Source organism: Dromiciops gliroides, chromosome 1 (genome assembly GCF_019393635.1).
Source record: "Dromiciops gliroides isolate mDroGli1 chromosome 1, mDroGli1.pri, whole genome shotgun sequence".
Lineage (NCBI taxonomy): Eukaryota > Metazoa > Chordata > Mammalia > Microbiotheria > Microbiotheriidae > Dromiciops > Dromiciops gliroides.
In genome coordinates this window covers 666280168-666302729 of record NC_057861.1, presented here as the reverse complement: position 1 = coordinate 666302729, position 22562 = coordinate 666280168, and the positions used below count along the sequence as shown (strand labels likewise).

The 22562-nt window shown below is 46.1% G+C and overlaps 2 protein-coding genes across 9 annotated transcripts in view; one reads left to right on the top strand and one right to left on the bottom strand.

Annotated features, from left to right (window-relative positions):
* The window catches only part of SHISA5 (shisa family member 5), a 44897-nt gene extending 25765 nt beyond the window's left edge, over positions 1-19132 (top strand). For 5 of the 7 annotated variants that reach the window (XM_043977258.1, XM_043977265.1, XM_043977236.1 and 2 more), the window contains 3 exons: positions 15174-15289; positions 16913-17122; positions 17589-19132. In XM_043977258.1, the coding sequence (XP_043833193.1) occupies positions 15174-15289; positions 16913-17122; positions 17589-17668 (406 nt within the window). In that variant the 3' untranslated portion in view covers positions 17669-19132. Of the gene's footprint in view, positions 1-1231; positions 1407-15173; positions 15290-16912; positions 17123-17588 lie in introns of those variants that run through there. The other 2 variants (XM_043977290.1, XM_043977247.1) reach the window with 2 other exon arrangements.
* Positions 19133-19649: 517 nt separating this feature from the next.
* TREX1 (three prime repair exonuclease 1) lies at positions 19650-22535 on the bottom strand. 2 transcript variants are annotated; one of them, XM_043977209.1, is made up of 3 exons: positions 21706-22535; positions 21199-21284; positions 19650-20762 (listed from the first exon to the last, which is right to left on the bottom strand). In XM_043977209.1, exon 3 carries the CDS (start codon positions 20756-20758, stop codon positions 19781-19783), a length of 978 nt encoding a protein of 325 aa, XP_043833144.1. In that variant the 5' UTR covers positions 20759-20762; positions 21199-21284; positions 21706-22535; the 3' UTR covers positions 19650-19780. The 2 variants fall into 2 exon arrangements, with proteins under 2 accessions (XP_043833144.1, XP_043833155.1); XM_043977220.1 differs by lacking the exon at positions 21199-21284.
* Positions 22536-22562: the final 27 nt, after the last annotated feature.

Sequence of the window (22562 nt, the reverse complement as noted above, 5' to 3'; positions counted from 1 at the left end):
CCAGTCTTTTTTTTTTTTTCATGTCAGTGAGGGTTAAGTGACTTGCCCAGGGTTACACATAGTAAGTATCAAGTGTCTCAGGCCGGATTTGAACTCAGGTCCTCCTGAATCCAGGGCTGGTGCTCTATCCACTGCACCACCTAGCCACCCCAGGCTTTCCAGTCTTCTTATGCCTTACTTCTTCTCAATGTGTACTCCAAGCCTCTTGGTTATTTCAGAAACAAGACACTCCATCTTTCAACTCTGAGCATTGTCTCTGTCTATTACTCTCCCTCCTCTTGTCTGACTACTGATCTCCTTGGCTTCCCTTAAGTCCCAACTAAAATCCCACCTTGTACAGGAGGTCTTTTCCAACCTGTCTTAATTCAAGTTCCTTCCCTCTGTCAATTATTTCCTTTTTAAATTTTATATATAGTTTACTTTGTATATATTTTTATATTGTCTCCCCCATTAGATCATGAGTTTCTGGAGGGCAGGGGTGGTCTTTTACCTCTTTTTGTATCTCCAGTACTTAGCACAGTGCAGGGAACATAGTAGATGCTTAATAAATATTGATTGATTAGTTGAGAGATCAGTGAGAAATAATGGTGGTTGCACACTTCCTCTTGAGGGGTGTTGAAGCAGTTGAAGAGTCTCTTGGGGGAAACTATGCTCCTGTCAAACTTAAAAGAACAGAGAGCCGTGTAGTCTTCATGGGACCTGTTTCCAGGATGAGATGGAAAATTTCCCAAGATTTGTAAGACAAGATGATGGATACGCACGTCTGGTGATTCAGTTTCTGAGTCATAGGCTGGGTTTTGGGACCCTGCCTGGGTTCTAGGCTGGGTTCTGGGATTTGGGCCAGATTCTAGGCACTTGATAGGGCTGAGTTCGGAGCCCAGGATTGAGGATCCAAGCTTTGGGCTTTGGACTAAGCTAGGGCTCTAGGCTCTGGCCCCTGGGCATAAACAGGGTTAGGCTGTTTGGAGACAGGGATCCCCTCACCATAAGGAGCCAGGGAGCAGAATCTTTACAAGGAAGGGTTGAAATAGTGCTTTGGGGGAGGTTAAAACACAGTCCACCTTAGGAGGGCCAGCTTTCCTTAGGAAGAGGACTTAATGAATGCATTGTTCCTCCCTGCTTCCTCCCGAGTGGAGGAAGGGAAGACGCATGTGCCGTTAAGAGACTCTTTGAGCATGCCCAGGTGTGTCTAGAGCTGAAACTCACTCTTGGTCTTTTCCTCTGACGTCAGAGGGCCAGCGCTGTGGCCTCTAGTTGGGGAGAATTGAGGCAGTTTGAGGAACTGCAGGCACACGTGCTTACTTTCGTTTTTTTTTTCCTGGAAAGGGGAGGGGAAGGGAGCCGGTGCCCTCTGATCAGGGGAGGTTATTGGAAGTGCTTCAGCATGTAGTGGGGATCAAAATGGGGTAAGTTTGGGGAGTTTTGTGTTCTATCTTGTGTCCATCCATCTGTGTGCTTGTCAGTGGGTATCCCCAACGGTGTGTCTTGCCTCGGTCCATGTAGTTATCAGTGTTTGTGTATGTTTCTTTGTGTGTCTCACCCTGTCTGTGTATAGGAATGCAGCTGATAGTACCCGTCAGGGTGTACCTTAGCCAGGTTCAATGTACTGAGACATCCAGGAATAATTAAGCAAAGTCTCCCCACACCCTTGGCTGGAATGCTCAGTTTAAAATTTGCCAGGAGAAGAGCATCCCCCCCGCCCCCCAAGGGTTAATTTCTCCATGCTTCATTTAAAGGACCATCACTTTGAATCAGTATTGTTATGGTGCCAATGGCCTTGGCAAATGTTGCCTTCCTTATAAATAAGTGGAAAGATGATGGTGAATTAGGAATGTTTCCCTCTAAAAGTAATTGCTTTCTCCAATACCTACCTCCTGGGCAGAAAGGATGAAAGCTAGATTCTCTGGTGTCTGGGTGATGGCACTGCCCACTGCTGGCACACCCGGTGATAAGGAATTGGAGTGGGGGGGGTCATAGGGATGATTGTAGGGAGAGAGACCTATCAAGGTGTGTAGAAACCCTCATAACTATCTGCCTAACCCCCTTGGATTCTGATTGTTCCGCTCAGGGTCTGAAATCTTTTATCTTGAAGATTCTTTTGTTTGTTTGTTTTTTGTTTTGTTTTGTGGGGCCAAGGATTAAGTGACTTGCCCAGGGTCACACAGTTAGTAAGTGTCAAGTGTCTGGGGCTGGATTTGAACTCAGGTCCTCCTCAATCCAGGGCCGGTGTTTTATCCACTGCCACCTTGCTGTCCCCTTGAAGCTCCTTTTAAACAGAACACTCCCCCCCTTTTTTTTTTAATTTATTTATTTATTCATTTTTTTAATTTTATTTTTTGTGAGGCAATTGGGGTTAAGTGATTTGCCCAGGGTCACACAGCTAGTAAGTGTTAAGTGTCTGAGGCCGGATTTGAACTCAGGTACTCCAGGGCCGGTGCTCTATCCACTGCGCCACCTAGCTGCCCCCCCCCTTTTTATTCAAGGAAAGGTGGGAGAGAGAAAATCGATTTTTTAAAAAATGTAAATTTTTAAAAGAAATAGATCACCTCCTACAGTAAGGAAACAGGAACATATTGTGAGGTGACTAGAGATATCTTTTATCCTAAGATCCAGAAAGTAACTAGGGTCTCCACCCAAGGTTCTATGTGCCTCATGGGCAATGGAACAGATTGAGGGTGGTCTTTGAGTTTGGAAAGAAAGGGGAGGGAGAAAAATACCTGCTTTAAGGGAGCTGGGTGGGATATGAATGAGGGAAGCTTGGTAAACCAATCTGTGGAGGTCTAGGACCTTAATTCTGTCTGGGTGGTAAAAAAAAAAACAAACAAACAAAAATTGTAGTTGGTCGGATGAGGGCTAGCCTGGGGCTGTCAGGATCGGAGGATGATTCTTGCATTTGGAAGGTCCTTTTGCAGCCATCTAGTCTAAGGCTTAATTTTTTACCCGGGAAGCCCAGGGATATTTAAGTCTAAGGTGGAGTTTTGAAGCACCCGGGGGGAAAATTAGGAGGGGTCCTGGCCTCTTTGGGATTGTTTGCTGAGCATTCTGAGGGATTTTGCAAATGAATGGTGCTCTCTTGGCCTAAGGGTGTTTCCTTTCCTAGGATTTTTAGTTTCAAATTTTTCTCCCTCCCTCCCCTCCCCAAGACGCCAAGCAATCTGATATAGGTTATATATGTCTAAGGGTCTTTCTTGAGCTAAACTTTGAGGCTTCAGCTTGGAGAGGAGATTTTGAGAGTTTGGGGTGCTAGCTGCTGGTAACCCTCCCTTGATCAGGCCCAGAAGAAAATAGTAAGGCTGCTCTCATGTGGCCTGTGACTGAAGCTACAGGAGAGGAAAGGTTTTTGACATGGGGCTTAGGACATATCGAGGAATTAAGAGACTATTAACTCACTAAAAATAAATGAATAAATAAATAAAAAAAACTTAATTGAAAAAAAAAAGAGACTATTAAAGTAAGCCCCATGTCGGTTTTTATAAAAGCAGAGGTTTTAAACCTTTTTTTTTTAAATCATTGACCCCTTTTGGCAGTCTAGTGAAAGCCTCTGGACCCCTCAGAATGTTTCCAAATGCATAAAGTATACAGAATTTAAAAGGACACCAATTCTATTCAAGTATAGTTATCAAAATATTATTTTTAAATTCCTGGTCCCCAGGTGAAAATCTTCAGTTTTGTGAGGGGTAGTTGGTGGTGAAAGGAGCTAAAGCCATGGAAACTAAAGGTGTGAAGAGAAGGTTTGGGAGTTTCTGAAAGTGCTCCCTTGCTAGCTTTTGTGAGGGAATAGGACCCAGCTAGGAAGCATCTGTTCAATGAGACAGACAATGCCTAGGTCCCAGTGACAGGGATCTGAGGCCAAACTTTTCAGGGACTTCTGACTGGACCCTGACCGTTAAGGAAAGCTAGCAGGATGAGAAAACAGAGAAAAAGCATACTGCCCCAGTAACACATCACAGATTCACCCTCATTAGGGCAGGTCTCTCTTGCAGTAAGTAAGTGCTTTGCTTTACGGAGAAGTGAGAAAGGATGTGGTAGGATGGGGGCCAACAACTAGCATGCTGTATGTAGTGACAAGGGCCCCAGAGGGGCTAGAGAGACTGTGGAACAAAGTTGGAGGTGTTTGTTGTCGTTGTTTGTCCTTCTTTCTCAAAGAGGACCATGATATCTGGGAGGTGGTGTTAGGACTTGCAATGAATTGGATTTAAGTGAGGGAGGGCTGTGCAAAGTCACCAGCCTCACCCTCTCCTCCAGAATCATCTGGGTTCAGTGGCAAGATATACATCCAGATGACTGGAGATGGCCCCAGATACAGTGGGAGACTTTGGCCTTTTATGCTAAGGCCTTTCACAGGTCTCTGTGTGCTGAGACAACCCCCCTTCAGTGATTAAAGCTGGCTATCACTTTAGCAAAGCTCTTGAGACAGTACCGTCTCCGGAAGTTACTGTCCTGTATCTCTCTTCTCTTCCACAGCCAAAGTACCAGGAAAAAGCAGTCCACATTTGTCTTCATTTCCCTTCACCTCACTTTTCCATCCTTTGAAATCTGTTTTCCAACCTTGAATCAAATCAAACCACTCTTTCAAAAATGACCAACCATCTCTTAATCCCCATATCTGATATTTTGACTTTTGTGAAGGATTTTGATCTCTTTTAGTTCTCTTCCTACCCGGTTAATTGCTCCTCTGTCTCCTTACTGCCCAAATTGGGTGTGCCCCCAACCCCTTGGGCTGGGTGCTTCTCTCTTTGTTCTAGATACTTTCATTTGGGGACCTCACCACTTTCCCCTATCTCCTATGCAAATGATCTATATAGCCAGCCTTAGTCTCCTTTCTGAACACCAGTCACATATCACCAAATCTCTGTTGGACTCTTGGATATGTTTACAGAATGTTGGAGAGTGATGGAAGCCACTGATGAGATAGAACTGAAGGGTTGGAAGCCATGAGCAGGGCTATCTCAGTTCTAAGAGATCCCTCAGAACGTGTGGGGATGAAGATGTTGGATTCTGTCTCATACTAGAATCAGCAGTGGTAGCCATCCAGCTTATCAGAATGAGGGCCAACTCAATTTGATTCAAAGCAGTTTGGAGGACAGGGTGGAGAGAGAAGGCCTTCACTGACCCCTCCAGCCTTAGTCATCCTAACCACAGTGAAAGCATGAGGCCAGTTGAGTCCAGCATCTTGGCCTAGATTCTCAAGAGGCAGGGCTAGTTTGAAAACCTCAGTTTTGTTCTTCCAGTGATTTAGATTCTGCTTCAAGTTCAGGCCTGCCCTTTCCTGAGGCTGAGGTTTGAGGTTTGCACTGAGTAAAAGGCATTTTTCTTAAATAACTAACTGGAACCAAATCTGGATGACCTGGCGTAGACAAGTTTAGTCTTGGGAGTGAGCCCTGTGTTCCTATGGGCCTGTGGAGACAGATGCTGGAGGCCCATGGGTGGGTCTCAAATGGAGGTATTTTCACTGTTGAGATTAAGGAGGAAGACTGTTTCATAGCATGGAGAAAGAGAAGTGAGCTCAGATGGGAATAGTAGCAGTAGAGATTCCCGATGGAAGGCTTGACCCCAAAGAAGAGATATAGGAGGGAACCACTCTTCACCCCTACTGCTGCTCCACTTCTTTGCAGAGGTGGGAGACTTAGGGTGATGGAGCACTTCATTTGATATCTGAATTTTGACATATTCATTACTTTTGCTGAGCTTTTCCTCTGTTATATTCTTTGCTACGCGGGATTCTGGGATCGTAGATTTAAAGCCAGAAAGGGACCTTAAAAGCCTTCTGGTCTAATCCTCTCATTTGAAAGATGGGGAAACTGAAGGTTAAGTGACTTGCTCAATGCTATGCGGGTAGAAAGTGAGAAAGACTGGATTTGAACCCAGGAACTTTGATTCCAAAGCCAGTGGTGTATATTGTAGCACTTAGCAGCAAACAAACGAGAGAGAGAGAGAGAGAGAGAGAGAGAGAGAGAGAGAGAAATTAAATTTTTTTTTTTTTAGTGAGGCAGTTGGGGTTAAGTGACTTGCCCAGGGTCACACAGCTAGTAAGTGTTAAGTGTTTGAGGCTGGATTTGAACCCAGGTACTCCTGACTCCAGGGTGGGTGCTCTATCCACTGCGCCACCTAGCTGCCCGAGAAATTAATTTTAAAAAACATTCCTGAAAGGGATGGACAAAACTCAAGCACAATAAATTAACCCACTCAGTACTCCCCAAACCTAAAGACAAAGCCAGTTCTGAGTTTGTTTTTTTTAAACCCAGATTTTATAACAGCGAAAACCTCAAACTACAAGAGAAGATTGCATCAGCTAGCCCCACCTGTTACCGGTCACCTGAAGGTTGATTATTTTCCCCCTCAGTTCAGCCTGTTCACTTGCTATTTTTTAAGCAGTGCATAGTTCCTGTAGGCCTTTCCTGCACCTGACACAGGGTGCAAGCCAATGGGACCCACAGCGGTTTGGATTCTCGCTTCAATTGCTGGGGAAGGGGAAATGTAAGTCATGTAAAAACCAAAGCTATCTAAAACTTACTCTTTTACAAAAGAGAAATGCAGAAGTGGCAGAAACAGTAGAGAAATTCTGAGTTCATAAGGAACAAAGGTATTCTAAGTTCATAGTTTCAAGAGATGGGAAAATTAAACATAAAAGGATCATAGATTTAGAGGAAGGGGCTTTAGAGATGTTCTAATCAAACCCTCTCATTTTAAAGATGAGAAAACCCAGAGCTGTGTACAGGGTGGACCAAAAGGCACGAAGGGGTCTGATGTTTTCATTACTTTTTGAAAATTATGTTTTCTTTATTTTTGGCCATTTACAAGATTTGATTTTTCACATGTAATGTAAATTCATTTCCTATATGTATTGTATATGATGCTATGGTATTGTACATTAGAAGCAAAAAATAAAGGAGGTACTAAATATTGATGACTTTTGGCCCATCCTGTTCAGTGCCTCTATTTTATAGATGAGGCAACTGAGGCCCAGGCAGAGGACGACCCTTGGGCCCAAGGCAGCGGAGTCTAGGTCCTCAGAACTCCAGATCCTAATGACTGCAAAGCCCAGGGAAGTCAGGATTTTTGTTTTGTTTTGTTCCTGTTGATGAGGTCTCCAAGGGAGAACTTCCCACAGTTAATAAAATACAGATGACTTCATGATTCTTGGTAAACACAAATCTGAGAACTGGTTGATAGGGTGGGGATTGGGATGGGGAGGAAAGTAAAGTCAAAACTAAGAAAATTATGATTCTTTGGAAATAACCTCCCTCTAATACAGGGTCAAACCGTATTAAGGAACATTCTACCAACAAGCATTTGTTTACTTATTTTTTTGAAAAGTTCTGTTTTATTTTTATTTCTGGATTTTCTTCTCTCTACTCCATTCCCCCACCCATTGAGAAGGCAAGAAATACAATATCCATTACACGTGAAGTCATGAAAAAACATTTCCTGAATTGGCCATTCAACTAGCATCTATTAAACACCCAATTTTTTTTTTTTTTACATATAAAGTATTTTATTTTTTCCGTTACATGTAAAGATAGTTCTCAACTTTTGTTTATACAAGCTTTACAATTTCAGATTTTTCTCCCTCCCTCCCCCCTCCCCTAGACAGCAGGTAATCTGATATAGGTTATATCTATATATCTATATACATATAGATATAGATATATACACACATATATATACACGTAATAACATTAATCCTATTTCTGCATTAATCCTGTTATAAGAGAAAAAATCAGAGCAGTGATGCAAAACCTCAAAATAGAAAAAAAAAACAACAGCACCCAAAACAAAAGAAATAGTATGGTTCTGTACCATTGCATTGGTGAGAAGAATATAGTCCATCACAGTAGGTCAACACTCAATGTTGATGATACTGTGTACAATGTTCTTCTGGTTCTGCTCATCTCACTCATCATCAGCTCACGCAAGACCCTCCAGGTTTCTCTGAACTCCTCCTGCTCATCATTTCTTACAGCACAATAGTATTCCATTGTATTCATATACCACAACTTGTCCAGCCATTCCCCAATTGATGGGCACCCCCTCAACTTACAATTCCTTGCTACCACGTAAAGAGCAGCTATAAATATTTTTGTACATGTGGGTCCCTTTCCCCCTTCCATGATTTCTTTGGGAAAAAGACCTAAAAGTGGAATTGCTGGGTCAAAGGGTATGCACAGCTTTATCGCCCTTTGGGCATAATTCCAAATTGCTCTCCAGAATGGTTGGATCAGTTCACAGCTCCACCAACAATGCAGCAGTGTTCCAATTTTCCCACAGCTTCTCCAACATTTATTATCTTCCTTTTTTGTCATTTTAGCCAATCTGATAGGTGTCAGGTGGTACCTCAGAGTTTATTAAACACCCATTTTATGCCAGGCAATTATCTTACAACCCTGGGAGGTGGGTGCTATAATTGGCCCAATTTTACAGTTGAGGAAACTGAGGCAGATAGGTTAAGTGAATTACCCAGGGTCATAAAGTGGCTATAGCTAGATTTGAACTCAGGTCTTCCTGACTAAAGAAAGGCCCAGCCCTGGAAAAACATTGTTTTGCTTTGAAAACCTCAAAGACTCTGATCTACAAAATGACCAACCAGGATTCCAGAGGACGCACAATGAATCTCTTGACAGATTGGTGATAGTATGCTGATTAAGACATATATAAGGGGGCAGCTAGGTGGCACAGTGGATAGAGCACCGACCCTGGATTCAGGAGTACCTGAGTTCAAATCCAGCATCAGACACTTGACACTTGCTAGCTGTGTGAACCTTGGCAAGTCACTTAACCCCCATTGCCCCACACAAAAAAAAAAAAAGACATATATACATGGGGGCAGCTAGGTGACTCAGTGGATAGAGCACCGGCCCTGGATTCAGGAGGACCTGAGTTCAAATCTGGCCTCAGACACTTAACACTTATTAGCTGTGTGACCCTGGGCAAGTCACTTAACCCCCAATTGCCTTACCAAAAAAAGAAAAAAAGACATATATACATAACATGTCTATCTGTATTTTCGCCATGACCCATGTAGGAGTTACTTTTGCTTGATTATATGTATTTGTTACAGGGGTTTTTGTTTTTCAGTGAGGAGAGGGAGGGGAGTAGGAGAGAGAAAAGTCAGATTTGGCTGAATTTTAAAAATTAACCTAATTTTGTTTCATTTTAAAGTTTTTGAAAAGAAAGGAACTTGCTCGAAAGGCAATCAATCCGCCTGTTAACACAAAGGGTAAAATAATCCCATCTTACACCCAGAAATCCTCTTCTGCCCACCCTCATACCCTCTGACCACATTATGCTGTTAGGTCACCAGGTAGTAAAGAGAAGAGCAGGGGCAGCTAGGTGGCACAGTGGATAGAGCACCAGCCCTGGATTCAGGAGGACCTGAGTTCAAATCCGGCCTCAGACACTTAACACTTACTAGCTGTGTGACCCTGGGCAAGTCACTTAACCCCAATTGCCCTGCAAAAAAATAAAAAGAAGAAGAAGAGCAGAAGCTTCTTGGGGAAGAACTTGAAAAGTAAGTTGAAATGGAGCCTCACTTTGTTCCAGGCGCATTCCTAGCTAGAGTCTGGGTGGACAGTTACGTGGTACATCATAGACTGCACCTGCAGGATCCTTGGGGCATGTGGACTGTGTGCATGGATTTCCTGTGGTGTGAGGTGGCAGGAGGACAGTACGGTGGGGTGGCCAGGATTGGTCTCCCCAGTCAGCACAGCCTCAGGGACGGAGCTGAAGGTCAGCTTGGCAAGTTGCATCTTAGGAAGACCTAATGAAGGAGAATGCGGTCAAGTCAGCAAGAACTTACTGTGCAAAAACAAGAAAAGGGCAATCTAGACCCTACTCCCAAGGAGCTCGCGGAATGATTGCTGTGTCATAAGCCTGCAGAGGCAGCAGAGCTAGATCGTGGAGGACCAAACAGGAGTTTAACCTTAGAGACAAGAGGGAGCCACTGGAGGCGTTTGAGCAGGGGCCTTGAGGTGGTCAGACCTGTTTATTAGAAAGATGATTTCGGAGGGGCAGCTAGGTGGCACAGTGGATAAAGCACCAGCCCTGGATTCAGGAGGACCTGAGTTCAAATCCAGCCTCAGACACTTGACGTTTACTAGCTGTGTGACCCTGGGCAAGTCACTTGACCCTCATTGCCCCACCAAAAAAAAAATAAATAAAAAACTCTCTTTAAAAAAAAAAAAGATAATTTGGGCAGCTCTGCCAAGGATGATTGGATAGGGGAAAGACTAGAGGCAAGGAGACCAGTTAGGCGGCTATTTGGAATAATTCAGGCAAGAGGTTGTGAGAGCTTCCACCAAGGTGGTTCTTGGTGTGAGGAGGGCGAAGGCAACAGGTGCAGGAGATGCTATGGTGGTAGAATTGACAGGATTTGTCAATACCTGATGGGGTATGGGAGGGAGAGACCGAGGGGTGAAGGATGATTGTGAGATTGTATTCCTAGGTGCCTGGGAGAATGGTGATACCCCTAATAGAAATATAGAGATACTTGGGGGAAAGATAATAAGCTCTGTGCAGACATGTTAAGTTTGAGATGACTGTGGTATATCCAGTTAGAAATTGTACAGTAGGTGATGTGGGACTAGAGTTCGAGAGACAGACTTGGAGCTGAAAATATAGGGATAGCTAGGTGCTGCAGTGGATAGTGTTGGACCTAGAGTCAGGAAGGCCCAAGTTCAAATCCAGCTTTGGACACTTTCTAGTTTGATGATCCTGAGCAAGTTGTTTTACCTCTTTGCTTCAGTTTCCTCAACTGTACAATTTGGGTAATAATAGCACCTACCTCTCAGGGTTGTTCTGAAGATCAAATGAGATAATAATTGTAAAGCATTTAGCACAGTGCCTATATAAATGTTACCTGCTGTTGTTATTGTTATAGTTGGCTCTAAAGGAGATAAGTTCACAATTACACCTCTTACAAGGATGATTATTTTGCAGGGGAGTCTTCTAGGAAGGAGAATGAGGAGAGAGTAATGTCATGAAAACCCAGAGAAAGGAGGTGATCCCTAGGAATGAGGGAATGGTCCACAGTATCAAACGCTATAGAGAGGTCAAGAATAAGTAGGACTAAGAAACTGGTTTGTTGATTTGGCCATTGGAAGATGATTGGTAACCTTAGAGAGAGCAACCTAATAATTGCCAAGTCTGAAGGTTGCCAAAGTTTGAGAAATGAGTGAGAGGTGAGGAGAAGGAGGAAAACAGGTAGAGACAGTTTTTTCCAACAGTTGGGTTGTGAAAGGGTTGGGAAGAAGATATAGAGTAGGATGCCTGTTTTAAGAGTTGAAGGGGGGCAGCTAGGTGGTGTAGTGAATAAAGCATTGGCCCTGGATTCAGGAGGACCTGAGTTCAAATATGGCCTCAGACACTTGACACTTACTAGCTGTGTGACCCTGGGCAAGTCACTTAACCCTCATTGCCCCATCCCCTCCCCCCCCAAAAAAAGATTAGCAAGAGTTGAAGGGGAATGTATGTCCAGAGGTTATGCATCAGGTGGGTATAAGTATCAATCAGTTCTTGCAAACTAATAGAAAGTTGTGTTTTTAGATTTTAACAAATGGGTTCAGAACCTACTGAAACTGAAGATTTTTAAACAGATTAGAAAATTATGTTTCCAGGTTTTCTAAGTATTTACCTAGGAGAGCTTTTACAGAGGACACAGATATGGTTTTCTGCAATAAAAGCTGACTTTAAATGTCTTGTTAGATCAGTACCTTCATGGTATCGTTAACTAATGTCTTGTGGTACAACACATATTGGGGAAAGTTCATCATTAATGATAGTGTGTATTTAAATCCATCTTTCAAATAAGATCCTTGATGCGTAGAAGTTTCTTCTAGCTGACCTTGTGGGAGATGGATTAGATCATCCTTCTGGCTAATAAAGAGGCTGCTAAAATGTGTCAGCTCTGCTGTGTTCCCTTTTGTCAGCTTGTGCTCAGTTATTAGTATGATTTTCCAATGAACAAATGGAATGAACGAGTGTGCCATAGTCAACCCCTCTTCACTGTGTGTGTGCCCACTCTTTCCTTAGGACGCCCTGCAGACTGTACATGGCAGGTGGTTGGGGGGCAGGGGGAGAGAGGGGGGAGGGGAGAGCCTAATGATGGTGCCAGTGTCAACCCATATATTTCAGTATTAGTAAAGCTTATTTGTTTCTTGTTTTTAAAATGAAAATAAGCATAAACAAGTTTTAATATTTTCATCCCATACCCTGATGGATTCATTGCCTTGCATACCCCACTTTGGAGGCCAATCTCCATGGCTCTCAGTAATGTCCTCTCTCTGTGCACCATTCTTCCTTGTTGATCTCATCCTCTTCTGTGGCTTTGGTTGTCACTTCTATGCAGAAAAATCCCTAATCTATTGAGGTACAACCTCTCCTCTCCTCTTAGCTCCTGTCTCAGGTCCTAGCTCCACCAGCCCCACCAATCCAACATTACTCAAAGTGAACTCATCTTCCCCTAAATTCTCTGTGTCTCTTAATTGTGCTGACTGCTTTGCAGTCACTTTGTCTCCTAATCTTGGAATCATGTCTCGATTAGCAATCCTATCTCCCCCCAAAAAAAGAAAGAAATCCTATCTCCGCCCCGCCCCCCCCCATCCAATCTGTCGCCAAGTCCTGTCAATTCTGACATTGCCACCACCCCAGTTCAGGACCTCCTAACCTCTCACCTACTCTATTATACTAGTCCCCTAATTGATTTGATTCTGACTTCATTCGCCCTCCTTTCCAGGTCACTCGCCTTGCATGTCACTTGCTCAAATCATTTTCCTAACATACTCAGAAACTTCAAGAGGCTCCTTTTTGTTTTTGTTTATTTTTTAAGTGAGGCAATGGGGGTTAAGTGACTTGCCCAGGGTCACACAGCTACTAAGTGTTAAGTGTCTGAGGCTAGATTTGAACTCAGGTCCTCCTGAATCCAGGGCCGGTGCTCTGCGCCACCTAGCTGCCCCACTCCTTTTCATTAAAATACAAACTTCTTTGGGGGCAACTAGGTGGCGCAGTGGATAAAGCACTGGCCTTGGATTCAGGAGGATCTGAGTTCAAATCCAGCCTCAGACACTTTACACTTAACTAGCTGTGTGACCCTGGGCAAGTCACTTAACCCTCATTGCCCTGCAAAAACAAAAACAAAACAAAATAAAAAAATACAAACTTCTTATTTTGGTTTTCAAAGCTCCTCACAGTTTGGCTGCTGCCTACCTTTGCAGCCCAGCCAAACTGCTGTTTTCATTGTGGGGTGGGGAGCAAAGGAAATAAACATTTATTAAGCACTTACTAGCTGCCAGGCTAGCCAGAAGCAGCTAGATGGCTCGGTGGCTAGAGTACTGGGCCTGGAATCAGAAAGACCTGAGTTCAAATACAGCCTCAGATACTAGCTGTGTGACCCTGGGCAGGTCACTCTGCCTTAGCCCATTGGAGAAAGAAATGCCAAACTACTTCAGTATCTTTGCCAATGTGTGTGTAGGGGGGCTGTCCTTAGGTATTCCTCAGGAAAGAATTACACTCTCCACAGTCCAATTAGAATTAAAGTGTTTTGCTTTTTTAAATTTGGTGCTAGTGAAAGTGACCAAGGGGGACTTCATCCCTCCAGAGGAGGGTTAGAAACATTCTCCTCCTAGAACGGAAACAAAAGCTTTTATAGAGGATAGATGGGGTGTCCACATGAAAACTGCAAAGTTCCCTGGTGTGGTGGGGTGGAGAAAGCTTGGATGCTTGTCATATTCCTGAGAGCTGAGGGGGATTTTTTTTAAATGGTCCTGACCTTTGGGGTTATCTCTGTCTCCTAGATCTGGTCAGGTAGTAGCCATGCCTAATCGACTTTTCAGCTATAGAATTTTATCTCCCCATACTTCTTAAGGTATGTCTTTCTTGATATCTAGTTGGTCAATCTAAACTTTACTAGTCCCTTGATTCCTCCTCAATATGTCTGTCCTGCTATCTGGTCATCTTTGGTTTTGCTTCTCACAGGAGAAACTTCTGATTTATCCTAAGTGCCTTGTTACCGAGAAAACCCCATAGACAGTATTTACATAATATCCCTGAAGTCTTGAAGAGTCAGACATTACTGAACAACAACAACAAATATTTTCTTATTTAATCCTCACAAAAAATACCGAGGTAGATGCTACTCTGATGCCTGTTTTGCATTTAAAGAAATTGAGGCTGACTGAGAACTGCCCAGGGTTATACAGCTAATATTTGAGGCTAGATTTGAACTCTGGCTTTCCTGACTTGGGGGAAGCTAGGTGGTGAATTGGTTGGAGCACTAGGCTTGGAGTCAAGAAGACCTGAATTAAAATCTGGTCTCAGACACTTACTAGCTTTGTGACCCTGGGCAAATCACTTCACCCTCTTTGTCTCAGTTTTCTCATCTGTAAAATGAGCTGGAGAAGGAAATGGTGAACCACCATATCTTTGCCAAGAAAACCCCAAATGGGGTCTCGAAAGAGTTGGCAGCCACTGAAATAATTAAACAACTTCCTGACTCCAGATCTAGAGGACAAATTGAAATGGAAATGGGCCACTAAATCAAACATAAGGATCCCTGTAGGCTGCTTGTGGATTTAGAAAACCAAAATTAACATTATCTATGTTCTATTGTATTTTTATTTCTTTTGCTAAAGTTATCCAGCTACATTTTAATCTCCCCAGTGGAATTTATCCTAGATTTGGAGTCTGAAGGCCTAGGCTAGAATGCTCTTCTTTTGGGGGAAGCCCACCCCCACCGTTACTTTCTTTTTTGGTGGGGCAGAGGGTTAAGTGACTTGCCCAGGGTCACACAGCTAGTGTCAAGTGTTTGAGGCTGGATTTGAACTCAGTTCCTCCTGAATCCAGGGCCAGTGCTTTATCCACTGTGCCACCTAGCCGCCCCTACCTTTACTTTAATTAATGAGACTCCACAAGCTTTGCAAAGCAGAGAAGGCAGAGGTTTCTGTGGCCAGAGAAGATGGAATGAAAGGAGGGAAGAGGCATGGCAGGTTACTGCATTGTGGGTATACCTGCTACTTAGTAAGCCCTGCGGGCCCAATATTGTAATATTCTCTGTGTTGGTTATCACTGGGTCATGATTAAGACTAAGAGGACATATTTGGGGGAGAACTATGCATAGGATATTTGGAAGTCCTAAGAGATCAAGTCCATAAGCTAGTCTTCCTTTTGATTTTTCCTCTTAGTTTCGGGACATTCGTGGGCATTGGAGCAACCATCTTTGTGCTCATTGTGGTCACCATCATCCTCTGTTTAACGTGTTCCTGCTGCTGTTTGTACAAGATGTGCCGAAGGCCCAGACGTGAGTTTAGCCTTAGTCCCTCCTCTCCTCTTTTCTTTTTATCCATATAGATTTACTCTTTCTGAATTCCATGAACTCCCCATTCCCCAATGTGTCCCCGTCCTCATTCTCATCCCATGCCCAACCTCGCTTTCTATCATCCATTCTTTTTCCATTCATGTCCTTGTCCCCTATACTTTCCACCATACCCTTATCTCTTCCACCCCAACCATTCCCTCACTTCCAACTCTATTCGTTTCTCCCACACTTTAATTTCTCTCCTACCTCTTTCTACCTTTTTCCCTTTTCTACTTGTCTGCATGTTCCCCACTGTATAAATTCTCTCCATTCCTAATTCCATTCCCATTTCCTCATCCCTTCCTCTTTAAAAAAAAAAAGTTGTGCCTTTTGTTTTATTTTTACATTATAATTATTTGTGGAAATGTTTCTCACAGAACCAAAACTGAACCCTTCCTTTGTTTAATAACAATAACAAAAAAACAACAGTTAAGTAATAACAGGGTCCTTATACAGGGAGTACATCTGATGATGTGTACAACATTATGATCTAGTTGTCTGGCAAGAATAGGCAGACTAGTTCCATTTTCCATTTTCTTGGATCCATTCCTTTCTCTATTTTTCTTTCCTTATTTTCATTCAACATTTCCTCTTTCCAATCACCCTTTGGCCTAACATTAGCTAAAAGATTCATTAGGAGTATGTGTGTTCTCCCATTCTTCATGACCCCATTTGGGGTTTTCTTAGCAGAGATACAGGAGTGGTTTGCCATTTCCTTCTCCAGCCCATTTTACAGATGAGGAAACTGAGGCAAACAGGGTGAAGTGACTTGCCCAGGGTCACAGAGATAGTAAGTGTCTGAGGCTTAATTTTAACTCTGACTTCAGACCCGGCACTCAATCCACTGTACCATCCAGTAGCCCCAAACTTCTCATACCCCAGGATAATTAAGATTAGTATACTGTGTTATCTGTTTTTATCTCTTTGCTCATCCCTGAATTTCATTGTCTTGTGTGACTCTCTGTTGTACTGTGCCCATCTCTGTGTTCCTCTGTTCACCTAACTCTTTGCCCTGTTCTGTCCCCCCTCTCATGCCTACTTCTGTGTGATGAGCTCTGGCTAGGTCTGATACACTCTGTGCTCATCAGGATCTTTTTGCCCATCTTGCTGTGCCACATGGGATTTAATTTATGACAAACCATATTAGCCTTTTGAGCGTCTGGTGGTGGAACAGAATCAGGAAGCTTGAAGACATTTTCCCAGGCCTGTAGCCAGACTTTCAGGAATCACTATTTTCCCAATAGCACCAGGATAGGGTTGGAGAGAGGAGCAAACTATATCCCATGAGCCCATATGAGTCTGTGGACCCAGGTTTATCTCTGTATATACTATACATTTCTCTATGCATCCCAGGGACAGCAGTTTTGTGTACATATTTGTGACTGTGTGTAGTGTGTGTGGGGGGGTGCTGTGTAGGGGGGAATGTGTAAGAGTTAAACTCAGGCCTTGCCCTAAAAAAAGGGGCTCTTGCATGGAGATGTTAGGCTGGATAGGGAAGGCCCTGGGAGACATAGGCTTTTGCTGGTAGAAAAGGGAAGGAGCCTTTGATCTGTGTTCTGTTTGCAGCTGTGGTGACGACCACTTCGACTACGGTGGTCCACTCTGCATACCCTCAGCAGCAAGGTGTGCCTCCTGGTTACCCAGGGGCCATGTACCAGGGCTACCAACCTATGCCTCTCCAGCCAGGGATGCCAGTGGCGCCTTATCCAGCCCAGTACCCACCACCCTACCCTGCCCAGCCAGCTGGACCTCCTGCCTACCACGAGACTCAGCCCGGTGAGTACAGCCAGGGTAAGCGCTTTATCCTTCCACATACCGCCCCCCAATCTCAGGGCCCACACCCTTCCAGCCACAGTGACTTTTCCAAGTGGCATTTTTTCCCTCCGGGCTCCTATTTATAAGAATCATTCTCTACTAACCCCCTCTATACCACACCCCATCTGCCCAGGTCTTTTTTTCTTTTTAAAGACAGTCATTGTTTCCTCTGAAGCTCAGGGACTTTGTTTGGGGGACACTACTTAGGGACCACTCTCCCCTCCATCCCAAAACCCTGATCAGTGTCACTAACCCTCAGGCACTCAGCCTTTAGTTAATTGCACACGAGTAATGGGAAATAACAACCAATATTTAAGAGACATATGATTTAAAAAAAAAATTCATACTGGTTCTGATGAGGAGTCTTGGAAGGCGTTGGAGGAAGGACATGGTTTTGACTAATCTGGTGGGGGTGTCTGTTCCTCAGCAGGTGCTGGAGCACCGTACCCTGTCAGCCAGCCTCCATACAACCCTGCCTATGTGGAGCCTCCGAAGACTGCCTATTGAGCTTCTGTGCTCTGGCCCTAAAACCCCCTCCCACCTCTTTTCCTCCTTCCTGCCTGTCAGTGTGTTTTTGAGCACGTGGGTATGTGTGTCTGTGTTGTGTCCTCTTCTCCAAGTAAATGCAAGCTGTATGTTGTACTTGTAACATTCTATTTCACCACAATATATGAGCTGGGATGAGAGACAGTGAAATGTGACATTTCCTAGAAATTTCCTCAGATCATTCTGGAAAATTGGTTGGTGTGATTTTTTTCCGAGTCACAGGACAAAAGGAGGAGATTTGTGAAACCAGTGTTAGGGCAGTGTTTGAAGGGCAATCACAAGGCACATGTTGAAAAGAATGGATGAAAATACCCATGTGAGCACTCGGCTTTTCACCATGGTGTGAGTCGCTGATTTTGATTTGAAGATCAGAAGAGGCTCTCCATCTTCCTGCTGGTTCCTGAAGGCCTCACAGAGCCCACGTCCTCCACAGTGCCCTGCTCATCAGAGGGAGGGGAGCAGCGGCTTCGGACTGATCCGAAGAAGTGGCCGGTGGCTTTGGGTCTGTGACCCTGTCAGCTTTAGGGTATTCCTTTAAAATTCACATCAGGTGTGTACATGCCAAAAGACATTTTCAGATGCCACTACATAATTCACTCTGGGCTCCTCGGGCCTCTGCTCCTTCCATCTCAGGGTGCCTAGGCCTCCCTCTCCATCCAGTCTCCACGTGGAAAGAGGAATAGGTGGGACCGTAATCCTCTTAACTGCTGAGAGGAACTTGGAGCCAACTATCAGTGTGCATGTATGTGTGTTCTGGGATGTGGGGGAGGATCCTCTTGGATCAGAGGCCTGACTTGTTCTGTTGATGTAGTCATTAAATAAATTTGGCCTGCACTTGGCAGAAGATATAAATCTTGCCCTTTCCTCTGCCAGAGAGGGGAGATAAAATGGGGCTAGGTTCGTCTCAGTTCTATTTGCTGCTCTCTCCCATTCATTCCCTTGTCAGGAAGGACATCCAGACTCAGGTTTGTCAACCCTTGTTTTCTTGTTTTTAAACTTTATCCCAGCATTGGTACCCGTGTTTGTCTCCTGAGGCAAAAGATTTTGATGACATTTAAGCTGCAAGTAGCATATGCTCAGGCTTGCCAAGGGTAGAGAAGGGGCTCATGCCCCAAAGGAGAGGGGGCCAACTAGATTCCCTACCCGTGCCCTCTTTATTCTTCTCTGATTTGAGGGGATTGGATACAGGTGGATTTTTAGGAAGGATTTAGAGGAATGGCACTAAAGGCTGGGTGTTTGGCTGGGTCCTGTCTGGCAGGGGTAGATGGGTATTTGGTTTCAGGGCACAGGACTTTTCTGGTCTCATCCTTTGGCTACTTTTGTTCTCTCATTTGTATGTAACCTGTTGCCTCTGTGTTTTCTGTGATGGGGCCTGTTCCTGTTTGGGCCAAGCTCCTATTTGTAATAAACCTATGGATTTGAAAATGGCTGTGTCTTTCAGTAACTCCAAAGGTGATGATGTGGTGTCAGGGAACTTCTGGGTCCCAGTTATTGGGGATGGTATTGGTTTTGTCAGCTTAGATGGGGGGAGGAGGGTTTTTGAAGGCTGATTCTGGACTTTGTAGCTGTGTGGCTTAAGTCATTGTGGTCAGGGGTCCCTGCAATTTGCCCCCTAAAGATAAGGAGATAGATCTGAGACCAGATGTCTTACCCTCAGACTGGAGTTAAAGTGGAAAGGTTTTCTCCCACTTTGTCTCATGTCTTCCATGGTGCTCAGTCTTGAGCCCTGTGTGTGACAAATGGGAAGAGAGCTTTGGTTTTGGCCCAAGATAGGAAACCGTATCATTCTCACTTCCGTCTTTAGATTCACTAAAATAATTCTCCAAGTCTGCCTTGTCTGGAAGGCTATATCCAAGTTGATCATCCCCTCCCAATAGGATTTGAATGTGGGGCCACAACATAGATAGACCAGAGATGCTACTGGACCAGGCTCCTTGGATTCCTGTGGTGGGAGTCTGAGCAAGTGCTCTAATTTTTATTTAAGTCTGTTTTACAACATATCCCTGAGCTCCTCCCTTGGAGGACCCATCAGTGCCAGCTGGACTGCCCCCCCCCCCAAAGCCAATGATGTGGTTAGGATGACCAGGGTACCCAGTACAGAGCTACTGCCGTGGTTAGGATGACCAGGGGGCCCAGCATTGCCAGCAGATGGGACAGGTTCGAATAAGAGGTCCTAGGGCTGCCCTGGGAGGAGGAGGGAGCCTCTGATCTACCTCTCCTCTTCCTGATAGCTGGGCTGCTATCCCCTGATGTGGCCAGGTTGGTGGCTGTCCGTAGCTTCTGGAGTTCAGTCTTTGGCCCTGTATCATAGGCAGCCCCCTGCTCAGTCACAGATGCCACTTCATACATGGGTTTGACACTGCTGAAGGGTTTAGCATGGGTGTCAACCCAGTGCAGCAGTGGCTGGGGCCTGGCCTGGCAGATGCTGACCAGAGCAAGGACGTCACCCTCAGCCGTGTGGGTGTCCGGTGGGGCCTGGCCATATAGGCGGGTGTAGACATTACACAGACTGTAGCTCTTCCTTTGGCCGGATTCTCGGGGTGGGCCTGAGCGGTCCAGGGCTCTCAAGGCTGCGATGCTGTCCACACAGAAGACGCCTGTGAGGGCATCTGTGCCTAGGCCGGCCCCGCTCAGCTCGGCCTGCAGCAGGGGGAAGTCATAGCGGTCCCCGTTGTGGGCCACAAGGCAGAGCGGGGGTGGCTGCCTCTGAAGGAAGGCCTGCAGCAGGCCAACGAGGCCGGGGTCAAACCTTCGCCTTCCATGGGCAGTCAGCATGGCTGTGTTGAGGCCAGTGAGATTGCTGGCTGCTGAGCTGCAGGCCTTCCCCGGTGCCACACACACACAAAGCTTGTCGACCACCCTAGGTGGCAGTGGCACCTGGGAAGAGCCCCCTGTGGGAGGGGCAGGTTGGGGCCCCTCCAGGGCGTGTCTGTGGATGGCCACCAGGCACAGCTCCGTGACCTTTGGCTGAGAGAAGGGCAGTCCTGTGGCCTCCAGGTCCATGAAGACAAGTGTCTCCATGGGCCTAGAAGAGGCAGCTTCCAAACCCATGGACCTGGGAAGATAGTAAGTGAAGGGAAAGGCGGGTTGAGGCCTGAAACTCGGGGAGCTGGGATGGTGGGGCGCAGGGAGGAATGGTAGATGTATATGTCCATGGATCTGGGAAGAGGAGCGAGCAGCTGCTCGGTTTGAAGCACATAGACTCGAATCTGGGGAATGCGGTGAATGGAGGGAGGCAGAAGGATCTAAAGCCCATGGACCCGGGATTGGGGTTGGGGTTACTCACAACAGGAAGTGTGGGTGGAGAGCCACACTGGGGTCTGAAATTCATGGATCTAGCATGTGGGGATGCCCAGAACAGCTCATGGTTTGGGGGAGGGGGACACACTGAGTACAGGTGGAAGGAGGCAGTGGGGGCTGAAGCTCATGGACCTGGAGTTGGGGGCGGGGGCGACGTAGAGTAGGTGAGGGGGCCGCGGAAGTTCTTGTACCTGGGATGGGAGGGGCGACCGTAGTGTAAGTGAGGAGGCCGAGGGATCTACGTCTGAGACAGTTCTTAGAAGGTTGAGTCGGGGGGCTAGAAAGAAGCACACAAGGGCCAAGACAGTAGGACAGAGGGCCCAGGGAGACAGCAGGGCCCTGGCTCCGGGGCGGGGGTGGGGGGGGTGGGGGGGCTGACTCAGCCTGTGGCCCGGATTGGCCGGGCGTGGCTTCGGCTCCCAGCCGGGCTGGGGGCCAGCTCGGGGCGGGGGGGTAGGGTTAGGGAACTGGAACTGCATGAGCCCTGGATCGCGGGGGTTCCAGGGCTGGAAGGACCCTCTGGGGACACCTCGTGCCCTCCCCGAGAACACGGCTGTGCAGTGAGGGTGCGGAGCGTCTACATTGGCTCCGGCACCGCCCCGGCTCCTCCTCCTTACTCCGGCATGGGGGTTTCAATCCCGGAGCCTCACTGGGGTCCCCTCCCCGGGATGTGCCTGCGGGGTCCGTACTCTACTTACCGGCTGCATCGGAGGAGGGAGCCAGGCGCTCCGGGCAGATCTGGGACTCCGGGGAAGTTCTAGTTCTCGGCTTTGGGGAAACGAAAACTCACCCTTCATTTGAGGCCGCCCCCGCCCCGCCTTCCAGCACCCCCAGGCGGGGTGCGGACACGCCTCCTGCCCCTCCCCTCCCGGGCCTGCCTGTCATCTGCAGGGCACGGGGACAGAGGCCCGGGCTACACAGCCACCAGCTATCGGGACTGGTAGCGTTTCCAACATTTGTCCAGGGCACCAGAGAACTGGCATCCCGTCTAGTGCTGGTTCCCCTGGGGACTCCAGGAAATCAAGGTGGGCCCCACTTATAGTGGTCGTTTCCCAAAGCTCTAATGAGCCGGGCATTTAAGTGGGGTGGGGGAGCAGTTGTAATGAACACAGGAGGAAGTCACGGAGGACCGCCAACCAACCGGCACACGGATCTTACTGGAACATCAGCTCTTCCTGGTGGGCATCGTGCTCTTTCTATCCAGGGACCGGCAAAGTGGAGGCAGTTTACATAGGGAGGAGGTATCACTTTACTTTCAGAACGGGAAGCCTTAATTTGCCCTCCTGGAGATGCACTTCAGTTGCCAACAGTGGGGGTACCAAATGTCAGTTGGGGATGGGGCTTCTTGCATTTAACTTGTACATATCAGATGAGATTTTTGCAGCACTATGGGACTTGATGGGAAGAACAAGTCAGGAGACAGGAGACATGTTCAGGGCCCAGCTCTGCTACTGCTGGAGCATCATCATCTTGAGCAAGTGATTTAACTTTAGCTTCCTGATCTCTAAATAAAGAGGTTGGATCAGATTACAGATTACAGATTACCTCTAAAGCT